Consider the following 18,167-nt stretch of genomic DNA (forward strand, 5'->3'; position numbering starts at 1 on the left):
GGAGGTGAGGTACGATGTACATTCGGAAGGAAAGGGTGTTTGAGGTTCAGCAGCATACGAGTATGCTTGCAGTGACCTCTGCTCCGCAGTGGTTGGCCTGGTTCCAGGTGGTGGCGGGGTTGCAGGGCCAGCTCAGGGTCATGGTGCTGCCGTGGGCAGGCCATGTGTCCAGGCGGGAATGGAATTTCCCGCCTGCCCGCCACTAGGTCAGGAAGAGCAGACAGGGAACCGTGAAGGCTCAGTGCGCGAAATGGAGCTGGCGTCGCCTGGATTTGGGAGTCAGGCTTCTTCCTCCTTTCTAGCTACGAAAGCCTCCCTTCTGGGACTCATTTCATGCCTTTTAGGAAAATGTCGAGCTTTGGGAACATGGCTGCAGCTCGGAAGGTAGCCTGACGTTTGGAAGCAGGCGGAACGTTCCGGGCTCTGCAGATGCTGACCATGCAGCTTTGTGTCTGGGAGCCACGGTTTAATTTCAATCTGTTTTCTTATTGGAGCTGTTTCCATTAAGGCCTGTTTTTCCTTACTCTTGATTTTCTGCAACGTGCAGTGCTCCTGACTGCAGACAGACAGACAGAAGGAAAGAAGGACAAAAAGCTTTCCTTCTACCCCCACCTGCGATGCTGAAGGGGGAAATGGGAAGAATGAAACGGAGAAGTTATTAAGGTAGCAGAGTATTTTCTGAGTTGATGCATCTCTTCCGAGTTAATTCCTGTCACTCTGTAGAAAGACGGAACGCAGGGCACAGTGGGGACAGTGCTGAGCCCATGGGTAGGCCGGTTCTGAGACATCCACTCAGGGTCGGGACCCTGCCCCTCCAGAGGCCTCTGGAGTCTGGAGCCTCATGACCTCGTGGTAGAAGGGGATTCAGGTGCCCTGTTGCCCACACTTCCTGTTTTCAAACAGAAGACCAGGCCTCTGAGACAGCGGGAGGCCAGCTGAGCATCCTGAGACGAGCTCTTACAGTGCTGTCACGCAGGGAGCTGCGTCTTGCGCTCACTGCGTGCAGAGCGCCGGCACATGGGGAGAACTCACGGACGGGCCACGGTGCCTGGGGTGGGTTGAGGGCAACGCTGGCTGCCGGCCCTGGGAGGCTTGTCTGGGTGAGGACAGCTGTGGGTCTGCCAGGCCCCACGTCCTGCCTCCAAGATGCCAGCTGTCAGGCACTGCACCACGCAGGGGCCCTCTGCACGGGGACCTGACCCCCAAAGCGGCCCTGTCCGGGGGAGGGGGTGGGCTTCCCCAGAAGGAAGGACGCACAATGTCCCAGGGCAGGGCTGATGGGTGCCAGGACGTGAGGAGGCGGTTCTGGGCCATTATGGCCCAGAAACGGGCTGAGCGTGGGCGTGGGGGCATGAGGGGCATAGGCTGGGCCGGGGCATGGAGGCCTCGCCTGGGTTCGGGGGCTGTCAGCCTCTGGCCCGTGTAGGGCTTGGGGGCACGGCCCACCTGGGCAGGGCTGGCGAGGCGGAGGCTGCGGCCACGAGGCGGTGCGCTGGGCTTTGTTTCCGGAACCAGCTGCCGCATGACCCTGAGCCCCGTGCTGTGCTCCGGAGGCGGTGGGCGGGCAGGGATTTAAACTCGGACCAGATGTGAGGAAATCTGTCTTCTGGGAGGATTTTCTGCGACGCGTTGAGGGGAGGGGCGTGAGGTTGGCCGCAGAAGACGCACTGAGAACGTTACCAGAGAGCTCCGTGGGAAAGTTCCCGTGCCTGCGGGTGGAGGGCAGCAGGTTGGAGACTGAGGCCCTTCTGGAGGGAACGCGGCGCTGGTGGGCGCGAGGCCCCAGGGGGCACCGGGACTGGCCAGTGAGTTCCTCCTGGGAGATTCGTGACCGGAGGACCCGCAGGACGGTGGTCCCGGAGAAGCAGCAGGCCTGCCCCGGGCGGGGTGGGGGCGGAACCAGCAGCCTCCGCAGACTGCGGCCTCCGGGCTCCCTGCAGAAGCCTCAGCACTGAGCTGAGACAGTCGGCCGCCAGAGGGCCGCGGGCACGGCGCTCTGTCAGGCTCTGGGAGCGCCGGGACCGCCCCGCGGCGCCCTGTTCCTCTCTGGGGGGCCCCTGGCCCTGCCTGACGGGGCGGCCCCGCTGTCCTGAGCTCTCCCTTGGAGGTGACCGGACACGGGCCTCAGGCTGGCTGCCCACCCTCTCGGTGGCCCCGCACAGGGCGTGGGGTGACACCAGGCACCCGCTTCCTGCAGCCCCGTCTGGGCAGTGGGCTTCCCGAGGGGTCTGCGCCGGTTCACAGAAGAGGGAGGGAACCCGCTGTGCCTGTCACGTGACGGCGTGGGTGGGGCAGCCCAGCCCCTCCACAGGCTGCCAACAGAGTGGAAAGCCGACCCTCGGGAAGCAGGACGTACTGACAGACCAGTCACGGACCTGCCAAGGATGTACAGCAGACGGCTCACGTGACTGACGGCTCAGCAGTCGGAGCAGGAATAGCCCAGTTCAGAAGTGGACCGAGGCTCTGCCTGCACCATTCCACAAGGAAGATACCCAGTTGGCCCCTCGCACGCAGGGAAAGGCGGACAACATCGTTAGTCCTCAGGGAAACGCAAACGGAAGCGCCCGCGAGGCCCCGTGTCACCCCCACGGAGACAGCAGTGGCAGCAGAGGAGCGCTGGCGCACCGCAGACGGCATGCGGGAGCCGAGCCCCGAGCTGCTGCTGCAGCGCAGGCGTCCTTCCCCGGAAGGCGGACCGTGGGGTTCCGCGTGCGCTCAGGAGCGCCTGTCCCTGAGGACTCGGGGCGCTTTCCTGACCAGGCCCAGCCCGCTGACACGTTTAAATTGCGCATGCGATTATCGGGGAGACTCTGGGAGGCGCACATGCGCGTGGGAGGGGCCTGCCTTTGGAGGGAACGCGGCTGTTGCTCTCGGCTGTTGCTCGCGGCTGCGACGAACTGCGTGCTCCGGCCGCAAGCGCCGCGGCTCTGGAAATTCGGTGGTGCCAGAGTTCTGGCTTCAGGATGACCCCCGGCCGTTCCTCCCCAGGCTCTCCAGCCCCTGTGCAGGGGCCTCAGAAGCCCCCCAAGCCGCTCGGACCACCTTCACTTAAGATGGGGTGTGATGCCTAGGGACCGGAATCCCCATCCGAATAAAAGCACACTCGCAGGTCCGCCTTCGGTCCAGCTCGGGGGTGCCCTGCAGTGTGGGTGCGGCGGGAAGGTTTGCCAGCAGACCCTTCCCGTGTGCGTGTGAGGATGGTGCGCAGCCCGCGTTGCGGGTGGTGAATGCCCCCTGCTCTCAGCGCTTGAGGAGCAGCCCCAGGACAGGGGTGAGCCTGCCTCCTAGCCTTAGGGGGTCTTCAGTGAGCTCTCTCCAGGGCAGGGAGTGGGGTGGGATTGTGATCCACCCTGGACTAAGAGGGCTTCTGTGGGCATGCTGTTCTCCCGGAGTCGCCAGGCTTCACCCCACCTGACCCCCAGTCCTTGGCAGAGACCACAGCTGCCTAGCACCAGCTGCACTGTGGGGACAGGGTGCAGGGGTCCTCCTGGGGTTCTCCCAGAGCAGGGCAGTCAGGATGGAGGTGGAGGCACGCGCAGCCCAGAGGCTTGGGGGGACCCGGTCAGACGGAGCAGCAGCAGGTGGCCATGCAGGGACCAGAGCAGGGGACTCGGAGGGGCGCTGCGAGTGAGCGAGCATCCCGCTGCCTCCCGGGTCTCCCCACGGGCAGTGCGGCCCCTTGCTCCCTTCAGGTTGGGGGCTGATGGGTCCACACGCGTCCAGGGCCTGCTGCTCAGTGCCCCTGGGTCTGGGGTGACAGTGCCCTTGTGGCAGGTGGTTGACAGGAGGTGAGGTCTGGGGCGCCGGCTGGACACTGCACACGGATGGGGGGATGACAGGCCGCCCGAGACTCAGTGCGCAGCGCCCGACGCCACGCTGTGTCCGTTCCCTTGTCTCCGCAGGGCCAGCTGGAGGCCCACCAGGAGGAGGGCATGGTGGTCTCGCACATGGCCATCGCCGGCGTGGGCATCTGGGTCGCCTTCACCTCGGGGTCCACGCTCCGCCTGTTCCACACGGAGACACTCAAGCACCTGCAGGACGTCAACATCGCCACCCCCGTCCACCACATGCTGCCAGGTGGGGCCTTCCCCAGGGCTGAGGCACAGGGCCCAGCCGGGTACCCTCCTCAGAGCCAGAGCCGAGGGTTGCGGACCATTCCTTGCGGTCAGCAGGCCCCGGGGTAGGGGGGCAGGACCTAAAGTGGAGGAGCAGAGGACAGGGGAGGCTTGCTGGAGGGAGTGGGCGCTTTGGGGAGTCACAGGGTGACCCTGGGGTTGAGGGGGCAGGACCTGAAGTGGAGGAGTGGAGAACGGGGGAGACCGGCTGGAGGGTGTGGGGGCTCTGGGGAGTCACAGAGCGGCCCCACTGGGCTCCACCAGCCCCAGGAGGGTGGGTGTTCCCACAGCGGGACTCAGAGCAGCCAGCATGCAGAGCAGGGGGCGTGTGGGCCGCGTGTGTGTGTGTAGGCATGTGGCTATTAGGTATATACATGTGCTTGTCATGTATCAGCACGTGGCCCGTGTGTATGAGTGTGTACGTGTATGTAGCACGTGGTAGTGTGTTGTCTGGCACATGTGCACGACTCCACGGGCCTTCTGGAAGCACGCTCACACCTCAGGCGCGTCCTGTCCTTCCCCACATTGGCCTCCTCTCCTGGCTGCTGGCAGAGCAAAGGCCGCCCTGCGCGACGTGAACGGATCTGTGTAGACCCCCAGGCACCCCGGCCCCCAGTCCCCGAGGGTCAGAGCCCAGGAGGCCCGTGGCCCGTGTGCGCTGGGCTGCGGGCGGGCCCCATCTCGCTCTCTCCCCCTCCCTGCCCCTGGCTAATGCTCTGTGTCTCACCCACCAGTGTGGCTCCTGCCGTCAGGCTTAGGGCCCACATGGCCCTGCCCACTGTCACGGGCCCGCGCCTGCCCCCCTGCCCACTCTGCCCCGCGTGCTCCCGGCCTGGGTCCTTTCCTCCTGAGCTGCGGCCCATCAGGGCGGAGTCTCTGGGTGGCGTGGGCCCCGTGCCAGTGTGACGTGTGAGATGTCCTCACCAGCTCGGCGGCAACCGGGGGTTTGCGCTCTGTCTGCGTCTCGTATCTTACTCCTGGACTAGGAGCCACCAGGCGTGGCGGGCCGTGAGGAAGGTGGAAGTTAGAGCAGAACTCCGGCTGCAGCCTCACCGACGGCGGTGCTGGGATGTTCAGACAGCTCTCTGCCGCGGGTCTGGTTCTCCATGCATCGGTGATCTGGGAGCAGGGAACCCCTCTCGCGTTTCTTCTTGAATCGTCTTACCCTCGGGCCAGCGGTGCCCAGTGAGTGCCTCGTGGTGTTCTGCCTGACACTCAGGCCTTCAGTCAGTGTGTCTGTGCCCCATGGGCCCGTGGCATTCCGCGCCTCTGGGCTCCCATCACCCTGGACATACGTGTGTGAGCCTCATTCTACAGCTGTGTTCCTGAAGCTGCCGAGTGGGCTTTGCTTTTTATGCAGAAACTGCAGTAACACATAACCTGTCTCTTTGTGTTCTTTCTCTTGGAATGTGTGATCCCAGTAGGTTCTAGAAATGAAGACTTTCCAGGCCAGGAGGAATAAGAGTTGGAAAAATATATATACTGTAACTCATGCCTGTTTTTGTCACAGTGTTGATGACCTGTTTAGTTTATGGGGGCTTGGCCGGCACCCCTGTGGGCCAGGTCTGCGCGACGAGTCACCTCTTTCCATCCTCTCTGGAGCTCAGTCTGAGCACCGTTAGTGCCACACGTTTGCCATAAACCGCATTGGATTCAGCAGACGGTGGATGGTGGCGCCTTGGGTCAGCACGCATGTTCGCAAGGGCAGCCGATCAGCCTTCCCAGCTCCGCTCTGGGGGTGGGGGGTTCTGGCCAAGGTTCAGAGCGTGGCGTGTCCTCTAGATCACGAGGGACACCAGGATGCAGCTGTTCCCTGCTGTGTCCAGGGAAACAGGGCAGGTGGCGCGTGCTGAATGCATGTCAGATCGGCCTTCGCAGGGCCCGAGCAGCGAATGCAGCGCCTTCCAGGGGTGACGCCACCAAATGAAACAGCCACGTTTTCTATCTAATCAAAAAGTCACTGTAGCTTTTCTAAGTACCATCAGTCACATCAGAAGGGAATTCAGCAACTTAAACCAGACTCAAGACTGACTGTTTATGAGCTAGGGAACAGACTGAGGTGTAGGCAGACATGCTGGTCCTCGGTGTTGCCAGAGCCCCAGCCGCGTTCAGGATTCCTGGGAACTTTGTACACTAGCGTTTTAAAAACCACATGCCTGTGTTTAGAAGTAAAACCAACTCTTTGGCTTCCGTAGCTGTTCTCTTAGTTCGGTGGTTGTTGTTGCTGCAAAAGTAATCATAAAGGGACTTCTGTAGACATGCTGACCTGCCTTTGGCTTTTGCGTTTAGACCATTCATTTTCACACTGTTTATCTAAGGGGAACTTCAGGTCAAATGCAGAGAAGCTGGAAATGACTCGTTTCTGGAGAACAGAAGGGTCCAGCTGTTCTTAAGTGTCCTCCTGGCTTCCCGGGAGCAGCCTGGACGGTGGTCTGGTGCTTGAGTGCAGCGCTGAAGGGAGCCGCTGGATAGCACCCAGCTGAGCTCCTGCTGGAGGCGCTGCTGCTGGGGGCAGGGTCGCGGAGGGGTGGCCGTGGGGCCCGGAGTCAGCCCTCCCTGGGACTCCAGAGTCTCGTCTCAGTGTTTCCCAGAGCTGCCCAGACCTCAGGCCTCTCCTGTCCACAGACCTTTGTGCAGCGTTCAGTCGTGTCTCTTCCCTGAGAGGCTTGGGGTGGGCTGCCCTGGGAGCCCCACCCACAGTGGGGTCTCCTCTGTGCACGTGGGCCCTGGCTCACGGTGGCTGCTGTCTGACGTATGTGTGTGCACGCATGTGCATGTGTGTGTGTGCATGTGTGCATGTGTGTGTGTGCATGTGTGCTTGCGTGTGTATGTCCGTGTGCGTGTGTGGCTCTGCCTGGAAGTAGATGGTCTCCCTGCACTGCTCCGGGGGATGCACTCGGCTCTGGAAGCGCCGGCCCAGCGGTGCCCAGAGTGTCGTGCCCAGATTGTCCCTTGGCCACAGCCGTGTGGTCCTGGCACAGCCGGGATGCGCCCACCTCTCTGGAGTCTTCCTCATCTGGCTGCAGCGTCGCAGTGTGAGCTTAGGGCTCTGGCGACACCTGCTGCCCGGGAGGTGGGGCTCGGGGAGCGCTCGGGGGGTCTGCCGTGTTTCTGGGCAGTTCCCGGGACCACTGCCCCAGAGCGTAGGCTGCGGGCACAAGCACTCCTGTCCCTCTGTCCAGGGCACCAGCGGCTGTCTGTGACCAGCCTGCTCGTCTGCCACGGCCTGCTGATGGTGGGCACCAGCCTGGGCGTCGTGGTGGCCCTGCCCGTCCCGCGTCTGCAGGGAATCCCCAAGGTGACTGGTGAGTGCATGCCGTGCGTCCGCACCTCTGGGGCCTCTTCCTGTCCCGGACACTCACTGAGCCCCCGGGTCTGTGTCCAGCTACGTCTTCACTTAGTATGAATTATTTCGGTGGTTTCTCGCTCTCTTTTCCTCCCACCCTTCTTTCCTTCATTTCGCCCTGTAAAGACTGTGTTCATCAACTTGAATCATCAGGTCATGCTTTTATTTTCCTGTTTCTGTGATCAGTGGTCCAGGGAAACCCTCATCCTCAAAACATGTTTTCATGTTACCTCTTTCTCCACCTCTTAGTCTCTGCATTGCTATACGCCTTTACTCAGTGAAGACGGATGCTGGTATGCTCTGCAGCAGAAGAGACCAGCACCTGAGCAGGCTCGGTTGTGCTTTTGTGCAGTGTTGGGAGGAGCTCCAATGGGCATGGCCTTTGGGAAAGCGCTTGGGTGTCAAGGACCTGAAAACGCTGTAGCATCAGGAGTCAGGTTTCCCTTTCAGGAGCCTGTCTCAGGAAGCAGCCAGATGGAGGAGCAAGGCCTGATGCAGCAAGAGCAGGAAACAACCTGCAGGGCCAAGCTCAGGGCTGGGAGACGTGTCTCACCTCACTCAAGTACAGAGGGAGCAACAGCCACAGCAGAGAATGCTCTGAAGGGAATACACTTCTAAACAGAAATTGGAAGGACACCCGTGTTTCAGTTCAGTTCAGTCGCTCAGTCATGTCTGACTCTTTACGACCCCATGGACTGGGCATGCCAGGCCTCCCTGTCCATCACCAACTCACAGAGTTTACTCAAACTCATGTCCATTGAGTCGGTGATGCCATCCAACCATCTCATCCTCTGTCTTCCCCTTCTCCTCCCGCCTTCAGTCTTTCCCAGCATCAGGGTCTTTTCAAATGAGTCTGTTCTTGGCATCAGGTGGCCAAAGTATTGGAGTTTCAGCTTCAACATCAGTCCTTCCAATGAACATTCAGGACTGATCTCCTTCAGGATGGACTGGTTTAATCTCCTTGTAGTCCAAAGGACTCTCAAGAGTCTTCTCCCTAACACCACAATTCTAAAGCATCAATTCTTTAGTGCTCAACTTTCTTCATAGTTCAACTCTCACATCCATACAGGACTACTGGAAAAACCGTAGTTTTGACTAGACAGACCTTTGTAGGCAAAATAATGTCTCTGCTTTTTAATATGCTGTCTAGGTTGGTCATAACTTTTCTTCCAAGGAGTAAGCATAGTTGAATTTCATGGCTGCAGTCACCATCTGCAGTGATTTTGGAGCCCTAAAAAATAATCTATCACTGCTTCCATTGTTTCCCCATCTATTTCCCATGAAGTGATGGAACCGGATGCCATGAGTTTCGTTTTCTGAATGTTGAGCTTTAAGCCAGCTTTTTCACTCTCTTCTTTCACTTTCATCGAGAGGTTCTTTAGTTCTTCTTCGCTTTCTGCTGTAAGGGTGGTGTCATCTGCATATCTGAGATTATTGATATTTTTCCTGGCAATCTTGATTCTAGCTTCTACTTCATCCAGCCTTATTCTTTTACCCAAATGAAACTTTACCTTCTCCGTTTGTTATGTGAAATGTCTCTACTGCAGGATGGTGGACAGGTAGTGGGAGAGGATAGAGTGAAATGAACTGAGCGACCATATTAGGTGCCAGTTTGTAGGGAAGAGGTGGGAGTCGTGTTAGAAGCGGGCTTCCCAGGTGGCGCTAGTGGCAAGGAGCCCAGCTGCCAATGCAGGGGATGTAAGAGACTCAGGTTTGATCCCTGGGTGGGGAAGATCCCCTAGAGGAGGGCATGGCAACCCACTCCAGTTTTCTTGCCTGGAGAATCCCATGGACAGAGGAGCCTGGCGGGCTCCAATGGGTCTCACAGATTCAGACACGACTGAATTGATTTAGCACATAGAGCAGGTGAGAAAGCTTTGATGCAAAGAACGAAATACCTGTTTTATCACTTTAACCATTCTAACCAAGTACCCGACTGAGATACCGTTGACGAAAGCTGTGGCTGTACTTTTTTAGGCCGTGGTTCTGAAGGCGTTCTTGGAGTAGCTGGAAGTGCAGGGGAGCGTGGCCTGGGCACAGTTTTCCTTCTGAGCCGCTGCATGCGGGGCGTCCTGAGTGGTGGGGTGGCCGGGGAGCGCGGGGTCCTGCCGGGAGGGCTGAGCTCACCCTGTGCCCTTGCAGGACGGGGCCTGGTCTCCCACCACGCGCACCACGGGCCTGTCAAGTTCCTGGTCATGGCTGCGGCCGCCCTCAAGGCCGACAAGGACAGGCCCAGGGACAGCCCGCCGCCCAGCGCTGACCCCCAGGACGATGAGCAGCGGGACGTGCCCCCCGCCGAGGGGCCAGGCCTCTGCACAGGCCGGGGCGGCCCTGACGCCGTCTGGCTGGGCACTTCGCCGGGCTCCGTCACCCAGGGCAGTGACGTCTCCTCCTCGTCCGGGTCCCCGACCCCTTCACAGGGCTCCGGCTCCCTGGAGCCCCGGCCAGAGGAGAGCCTCGCCCAGGACCTCCTGCGCCTGCCCTGCACGTCCCCCAGCCGAGGCCGGCGGGCCCGGAGGCCCAGGGCCAGCTCCGTGCTGGTGGCCTGTGGGGGCCAAGGCCACCGGCGCGTGAGCAGGAAGGCCAGGCCACAGCGGCCGGAGGAGCTGGCCTCGTCCCTCATGGTCTGGCAGATCCCCCTGCTGCACGTGTGAGCCAGGGGCCCGTTGGGGCCTTCCCGCCGAGGCCAACGCCCCGCGTGCGGTCACTGCTGCCGCGCTGCTTATGGACGGATCCCCGACCGTCTCTGGGGCCGAAATGTGCAATACCGTCCTGGGGGCATCTCCAGGCAGCCCCCAGCTGCTCCTCGCGCAGCAGAGCCTGGGGTGAACGCTCGTGGAGCTGAGGGTGCTCCACGTCTGCCCCGTTACCTGCAGAGCTCGCAGACTTGGAACTCACAGGAAGTCTTGCATATGCGGTAGTGGAGGGGTATTAACAGTCTCAGAGCAATTTTACTTGATTCAGATTCACTACTTTTATTTATGTTGTATATCCTTTAACGCCAAAATAGACTTTGTAACAATGAAGAAAGCTGGTTAAAATATACCAGTCCAGGTGGTGTTATTTGCTTTCTGAGTTGAGCTGGGTTTCCCAAAGTGCTATAATACGTGTATTGTATATTTTTAACAAAGTAGTATTTTTATATCGCAATTTTCTATTAAAAAAATTAACAAAGTTTTAGTCAATATATTATGTGCAACATTTCACAAATAATGTTTCCTTTGAACCAAAATGCTCAATTCCCATCAATATTTAGAGTCAAGTGTCGACACCAAAATACCCACGTCAGAGATGCTTGTGTCTTTGTGTCACCGGAGATGGGCAGATGGTGTTTCGGTCCATCCTTTGCTGCTGTGTTGCGCCTGTCGACCAGGAGCACTGCCTGGCTCTGAACGCGTCCTGGAGGGTGCGTGGTGCTGGTCGGGGGGGTGGCCTTGCTGGCGGTGGACACGGGGCACGGGGGGGGCCCTCGGTCAGCACAGCCCTGGCACACAGGCCGCCTGCCTTGGTCACTGTGAGCGAGCGGCCTGGGCCCCCTGTGCTCCGCGAGTGTCTGTCCGTCGACGCTTTACTCACTGGATGGTTAAAAAAAACTCTGCAGGCGCTCACCCGAGACAGATGTCTCAGCACTTTACAGGTGACTAAAAATGCTAATTTTGTGACCCAGCCAAATATTTTCCAAGGTGCATATGTGCCCCCATGTGAAGTAATATCTCCCCAGGTTTCCTTAATCTGCTAGCTGCTATTTTATTTCATAAATAAAGTCTTTTTATTTAAAAATAAAACATCCAACAGCGTGAGTTGCCTTTTGTTCCCGTAAGATGCAGAGGGGACCATTATGTTGGCAGGACCGCCCACTGGTCCCTTCCCAGAGGCGGCACCAGGCCCCTGCGGAAGGGTGCTTTCAATTCCCAGTTGCTGCTGAGAGACTCCAGGGACGCAGTAGAGAACCTCCCAGTCTTATTTTTAGTGACGTTGTGCAGACAGGTGCTCCTGGGGCCCGCGTGCCAGCAGGAAGTCAGGCCAGGGCCGCGGAGTGCAGGGAGGCGGGCAGGCGGACGCCCTGGGGCAGCATTCCTATGCTCCCCAGGTCTGGGACAACAGGGCTGGACGCATGGGAGGAGTGAGGGGAGGGCCGGGGCCTCTGCTGGAAGCCGCCGCCTGCAGTGCGGCCAGGGCACGGAACCGGCAGACAGGGCCAGGGGCACAGACCTCAGAGCCGCCCGCAGAGCTGATCCCAGAGCCCTGCCCTCCGTGTCCGCTGGCCTCGCCGGCAGTCACTGAGCACTGGTTAGCCTGACTGTCCAGCTGAGAACTCCGTCCCCCAGAGCGTCCACTTGGATCCAGAGGACCTCAGTACCCCCTTGTCTGCTGTGCGCGGCCCAGCGTGTAGGCTGCCGTTTGAGACATGACCTTCCCGAGTGGCTGGGGTGTGTTTGCTGCCGGACAGCACGGCCGAGCCTGTGGGGAGCATGAGTGGAAGGGCGGGGGTACGCAGAGCAGAGGCCTGCCCTGCTGTGGTAGGTGCACGGCCGGAGAGCCCCGGGAGGGAACGCGGCGACCACCTGGAAGAGGCAGGAGGCTTCCTCCCCGGTGCTCGCAGCTGCGGTGTCAGGGCGACGCCTGCTCCAGGTGAGGCAGGCCACAGAGAATGTGATGCCCTCGTCAGTACAGAACGGGGCTTATTTCTTCTGCTTTTCCAAAATAATTGTTGGTTTCCTTCCTTGTTGCTAACCTACAGGATTCCTGTTCTGGCTTCGGTGGTTCTCGGTCAGGGCAAGTGCCCCCTCCACCCAGGGGCTGGGGGGCAGTCTGCTCACCACCTGTAGGGGCAAGGGTGCCGCTGGTGTTCCCAAGTGTGGGGCCAGGGATGCTGACAGACCGTCGGGGCAGAGGGCGCCCTGAGTTCCCCTGGCCGAGGCAGGTCTCGGCGGCTCCTCCTCCTCCTCTCCTTGCGGCCCCAGCAAACGTTGCACAGCGTGGTGTCAAAATTTTCTGGTACGAATATACGGGATTCCTGTTCTGTTCTCAGATGTCCTCGACTTCTCACTGGTCTGTTTCATTTTAGCACTGCTTTTCCAACCAGAGTATAAAAACGCCCTGTTTAGGTCCTGAAAATGAACTTCCCATGCAGACTAACAGATGTGAACAGAGGCAAAGGGCCCATGTTCAAACACCATCCCTTACATTGGTCGTTAAGTAAGATGTACGATAGTGATAAGTCTATAGCCTAAAGAAGATTGGGATTCACACTCAGCCAAAAGAGGAACCTGCCCTGGCGGGAGACCCCTAAATGTTCCGTATTTTAAGCAAGTTCGATATACGTACATTCAGATTTACGAGCATGTCAGGCGTGGACTCTGGCTTCTGCATCAACTCAGCCCAGCGTTCCTCGTGCACAGACCGTGGGCAGATGAGGGTTCTCAATCCAGATTTTGTGGCTCCGTCGGGTCCACGGCTGACATCAGGCTGACCGCTGTGCCCTGGGCTCTGCTCCCAACCCCAGCCCCGGGAGAAACTCCATCCCCCATCCAGACTCACGGGCAGACAACTCTGGGAAGCGGCTTTGCTGGTGCATGAAGTCTGTGCCAGTGTCTGAATCCCACTGCAGTGAGTTTTCCAGAAACACAAACCAGGGGTGAGAGCACTCGCCGTGCTCACCAGACGTCCAGCTGGGGGCTCGTTACTTCTAGAGCCTCCATTTCCTCATCTGTATACCGTAGGAGCATCTGCACAAGGTTGCCAGGAGATTCAGATGAATAACAGGTGGAGGGTTTCACTCAGTGCCTGGCATACAGTTGGTGTCTAATAGGTAAGGCTCCTTATTTATGCTCTAGAGGTTTACTCGTTAGGCCTTCATGTAGAGATGACTTGAAAAATTAAGCACTGTTCTGCAGTCACTGTATGACCAGTGGGGAGGCCAGCAATACAGAGGGTACCTTTCGATTTGGATTTCTGTCCTGTTCAACCCTGCAGATCATCAGAGCCATTTTTCATACTGCTTCCTCGGGGATGACAGGGCTTCTCCCAGTCCCGGGACACCCTTGCAGACAGGATGTCCTGGGTCCCTCTGGCTGCGCGGTGCTAGCACCAGGCTTGCGGGCTGGCCTGGCTCCCTGGCCACAGCATCCTCGTCCCGCTCTGTCTCCTTCTAGAGTCACAGGCAAGCCTCCTGACACTCCTGTGTGGAATCATGCATCATAAACCAGGAGTCATGAGCTGGACGACAACTTGAGGAAGACCCCTCTCAAGACACACAACCAGCCCCCTCCCCAAGGGCATGCATGCCCCAAGGTTGGTCTCTGCTCACAGCATGAAGTGTCTCTGGGGTAGGCATTCAGTGCAGTGAAAGGAGGTGGCACTGATTTCATTTTTCTCACACGATTCCTATTATACCAACTGTGGCTTTGTGCTCTCCTAAGCCTTCCTGACGCCACCCTTATGGCAGAAAGTGAAGAACTAAAGAGCCTCTTGATGAAAGTGAAAGAGGAGAGTGAAAAAGTTGCCTAAAGCTCAACATTCAGAAAACTAAGATCATGGCATCCAGTCCTATCACTTCATGGCAAATAGATGGAAAACAGTGGAAACAGTGACAGACTTTATATTTTGGGGCTCCAAAATCACTGCAGCCATGAAATTAAAAGACGCTTACTCCTTGGAAGGAAAGTTATGACCAACCTGCTGCTGCTGCTAAGTCACTTCAGTCGTGTCCGACTCTGTGTGACCCCATAGACAGCAGCCCACCAGGCTTCCCCGTCCCTGGTATTCTCCAGGCAAGAACACTGGAGAAAGTAAAAAGTGAAAGTGAAGTCGCTCGGTCATGTCCGACTCTTCACGACCCCATGGACTGCAGCCTACCAGGCTCTTCCGTCCATGGGATTTTCCAGGCAAGAGTACTGGAGTGAGGTGCCATCTCCTTCTCCGTATGACCAACCTAGACAGCATATTAAAAAGCAGAGACATTACTTTGCCTACAAAAGGTTCCATCTAGTCAAGGCTATGGTTTTTCCAGTAGTCATGTGTGGATGTGAGAGTTGGACTATAAAGAAAGCTGAGTGCCGAAAAATTCATGCTTTTGAACTGTGGTGTTGGAGAAGACTCTTTGAGAGTCTCTTGGACTGCAAGGAGATCCAACCAGTCCATCCTAAAGGAAATCAGTCCTGAATATTCACTGGAAGGACTGATGCTGAAGCTGAAACTCCAATACTTTGGCCACCTGATGCAAAGAGCTGACTCATTTGAAAAGACCCTGATGCTGGGAAAGATTGAAGGCGGGAGGAGAAGGGGAACACAGAGGATGAGCTGGTTGGATGGCATCACCGACTCAATGGATGTGAGTTTGGGTGAACTCCGGGAGTTGGTGATGGACAGGGAGGCCAGGGGTGCTGCAGTCCATGGGGCCGCAAGCAGTAGGACGCAACTGAACTGAATGGAACTGAGGTCTTCCTGATTTGCTCTCTGAAGCATGGATTCATTCAGTCACTTGGAAGGATGGTGTTTCACTGTGAACATAAACCAGGGCTTTGGGGCTGAACTACAATTCCTGCTCCATCTCACACAGAATGAGAGAGATGATGATGAAAGCCTCTGAGAGTTAAATTTCCTCAGCTGTAAAATGGAAGGAGTCTCCACCTCCTGGGGTCCTACGTGTGTGTGTGTGTGCATGTGCGCACGAGTGTGTGTCTCTACACCTAGTATTTTGCAGAATTGTACCTGTGCTTACATATAGACATACTACATAGATTTATGTGAAATCATATTAATTGCAGATAACTTGCTCGAACATTATGAATTCATACCTTGAAAATACTCTAACTAAAATTTTTATTTCTTTTCCAAAAGAATATTTGCTAGGATTGATACTAATAAACGTATTGGCCATCTAGTGATGGTACTATTTACTTGCTTGATGAGGATTTATTGCCTCCTGGTAGCTTGCAGTCTGCTGAGAAAAAATGTGTGCACAACAGCTAACATGGTCCACACAGACCAGAGTGCAGAGCGATGAGAGACAGGCCCAGTGAGGTCACTGGATCACTGACTCAGCAATGACTGAAGATCACAGTGCTGACCGTTACATGAGGCCACAAAGACATGCTCTGCTGTCATACTGACGTCAGGATAACCAGGGCATGAGCGTGGGCCAGGCACTACGTGTGGTGTGAAATGACTGCACTGGCATGACCAGGGCACCGTCCATGTGGGCGCCCTGTTCAGTCAGGAGTCAGCAGTGCTCCAGAGAGCTTGGCAGCATCCTCTGTTCTGAGCACAAGGCTCCAGGCACCAGAAACACTCAGACATGAAGAAAGGAGCCTCCACTGGTCACACAAAAGGGTGGAGATGCACCCAGAGTTCAGCAGAGCTGAAGGGAGTAGTCAGGCTGGGCTGGGGGAATACAGGGAAGCAACCAGGAGCAGGGCTTGCCTTTTGTACAATGTGCACAGGACTCTTAAATGAACCAGGGAATGCCGTTTCCACGCCAACACACAGATATTCTAATTAATTTTTCATGCCAAGAGACTCAAAGTACTTTGTAGTGATTGGATCAATTCCTGACAGCCACTGGAATTTAATTGCTTTTTTTTCCCTTGTGGAAGACTGGGGGAGCGTGTGAACTCAGGGCTGTTAAAAGGAAAATGTTCAGGGCTATTCAAGGGAAAATGCCCTGCTCTCTGGTACTAGCACTCAGGGCTCAGAACCAGTGGCTGTGACCTACCAGCCACCCCCTCTTCCATGCATGATGAACTCTGGGGGGGGAGCACAGAGTTGGGGAAGCCAAGGTATTTGTTAGAAATCACTCTGAGCGGCTGTGACAGAATTAGAAATGACAAGGGTGAGTCTTGCTCCCCGAAGATTATGACCTACGGCGCTGAGTACATTGTAGCCAGCATCTTGGTTTGTCCCCCTAGGAGGACAGTCACACCTCACTTTATAGAGAAGGACAGTGAGCACAGAGGGTAAGGATCTTGTCCAGAATTCACAGTACTTGCAGTGGTGAAACGTGTTAGAAACCCCACCAGCCGGATTCCGAAGTCTCGTTCTCCCCACTGCTCCCGGAAGCTTCCAAATGTGGCTTTGAGCTCCCCCCACTACCCCCAGCCTGGGACCTGGGTCCCCTTCAGGGGCCAGTTAACCGTCATGACCAGGATGATTCCATGAGCTTTAACTTCAATTTTTTGGGCACAGTTTTGCACAGTGATACATTTGCACAATTGAAGTCAACCATCAAAAGCAGGCTCTCCCTGAGCCATGAGAATTTAAATAGCAAAATAGTTTTCTTGAAAGACTCAAGAAATAGATGTTTTTTAAAAAATATTTAAGACAGCTAGTGCTTCTTGACATTTTTATACCCCAGGTTCAATTTCAGGAAATCTAGAGGTCCCTGGCCTTTGAATGAACTCCTAATTAAATATATGTAATGTTTTTCTGCAATTTCCATTGATCACATGTGGGGCCAGAGTGCATTTTTTTTTTTTAATAAAGCATCTAGGGGCTTCCCCTGCTTCCACTGCAGGGGGCACAGGTTCCATCCCTGCTCGGGGATCTGGGATCCCCCACGTGGCATGGCGTGGTCAAAAAGTAAAAAATAAAACATCTGAAGTCTGAAAATCAGTGAGGTTCCCTACTCTGCTTCTCTACTAGACAGCTTAGAGGTGGCATGGGTGTTCCAAGTTAATTCATTTATTTTTTTCATTCCTTCAGTAAACGTTTATTGAGAACCTACTATATGCCAAGCATTGTAAATCCAGTGGGGAGAAAAGTTAATATGACTTACACGTGGATCTCTGGAAGCTGGCAGAGTGGTGGAGAGGACACACCGGGACCTCAGTGGTGACAGCGCCTGTGGCTGGGGAAGGCCTGGTGGCCCCTGGAGGCTGATGCAGACAGGTGGACGTGGAAACCAGATGGAGCTGTGAGACTACGGTCAGGCCCGCTCCCCTTGAGAAGATGCGGGGAGAGGATGCATTTAAACTCCCCTCCAGATATCTGCAAATCATGGTGTAGGGTAAGCTGGTTACACGCAGTCTCTGTGTAAAAAGGTAAACAGATGCACTGAAACGACCCCAGAAGATTCTAAAATACTTCTGACATCCGCTGGGTAAAATAAAAATGGTGCAGGGTAGGAGTTATTTCAGCATCCAAAGGTCTGCATCCACTAGAATTAACTGACAAGGATGTTATTTCCCAATAGTTTGCTCTGTGTCTGCCTCCTTTAACCCAAATCCTGAAATGTTGCACTCAGTAATTAAACGAAGATATTTTGAGGGATGGTCTCAGGGTATTAACTCGTACTGAAAACCGAAGAGCGCGTTAACATTTAACTGGTGAAGACTGACGAAGGCAAAATTTTTTAAAAGAAAAGTAAAGACATAAGCTTTCCGTGCCTCTGGAAATTTAATCATTACTTTGCACAAAACCTTTAAAATAACACTGACCCTCAGGGGTCCAGTCTTAACTAGAGCTGACCCCGCAGGAGAGCTGTGTTCGGTGACGGAGCAGCGAGGCTGGGGCGGGGGCCGCATCTCCCTGTGTGCTGGCAGGTCCCTGGCCCTGCTCCTCCCCGAGGTTCGAGGTTCGGGGTTCAGGTTCGGAGGGTCCCTCGTCGCACTGCGCCCTGTCCCCGCTGCGGGGACCTGGAGGTGGGGGGCCACGCTTTTAGATACAAGAACAAGTTTCAGCGTTTCCTCTACTTGAGTGTTCTCAAT

General features: G+C 56.3%; 1 protein-coding gene across 3 annotated transcripts in view; it reads left to right on the top strand.

The window, feature by feature from the left end:
* The window catches only part of ARHGEF10 (Rho guanine nucleotide exchange factor 10), a 61,332-nt gene extending 50,278 nt beyond the window's left edge, over positions 1 to 11,054 (top strand). For all 3 annotated transcript variants that reach the window (XM_040243205.1, XM_040243202.1, XM_040243204.1), the window contains 3 exons: positions 3,903 to 4,077; positions 7,298 to 7,420; positions 9,604 to 11,054. In XM_040243205.1, coding sequence (XP_040099139.1) covers positions 3,903 to 4,077; positions 7,298 to 7,420; positions 9,604 to 10,115 — 810 coding nt within the window. In that variant the 3' untranslated portion in view covers positions 10,116 to 11,054. The remainder of the gene's footprint in view (positions 1 to 3,902; positions 4,078 to 7,297; positions 7,421 to 9,603) is intronic.
* The last annotated feature ends 7,113 nt before the right edge of the window (positions 11,055 to 18,167 follow it).

The sequence above is a fragment of the Oryx dammah genome, unplaced genomic scaffold (assembly GCF_014754425.2).
Source record: "Oryx dammah isolate SB20612 unplaced genomic scaffold, SCBI_Odam_1.1 HiC_scaffold_7, whole genome shotgun sequence".
In the NCBI taxonomy this organism is placed as follows: Eukaryota; Metazoa; Chordata; class Mammalia; order Artiodactyla; family Bovidae; genus Oryx; species Oryx dammah.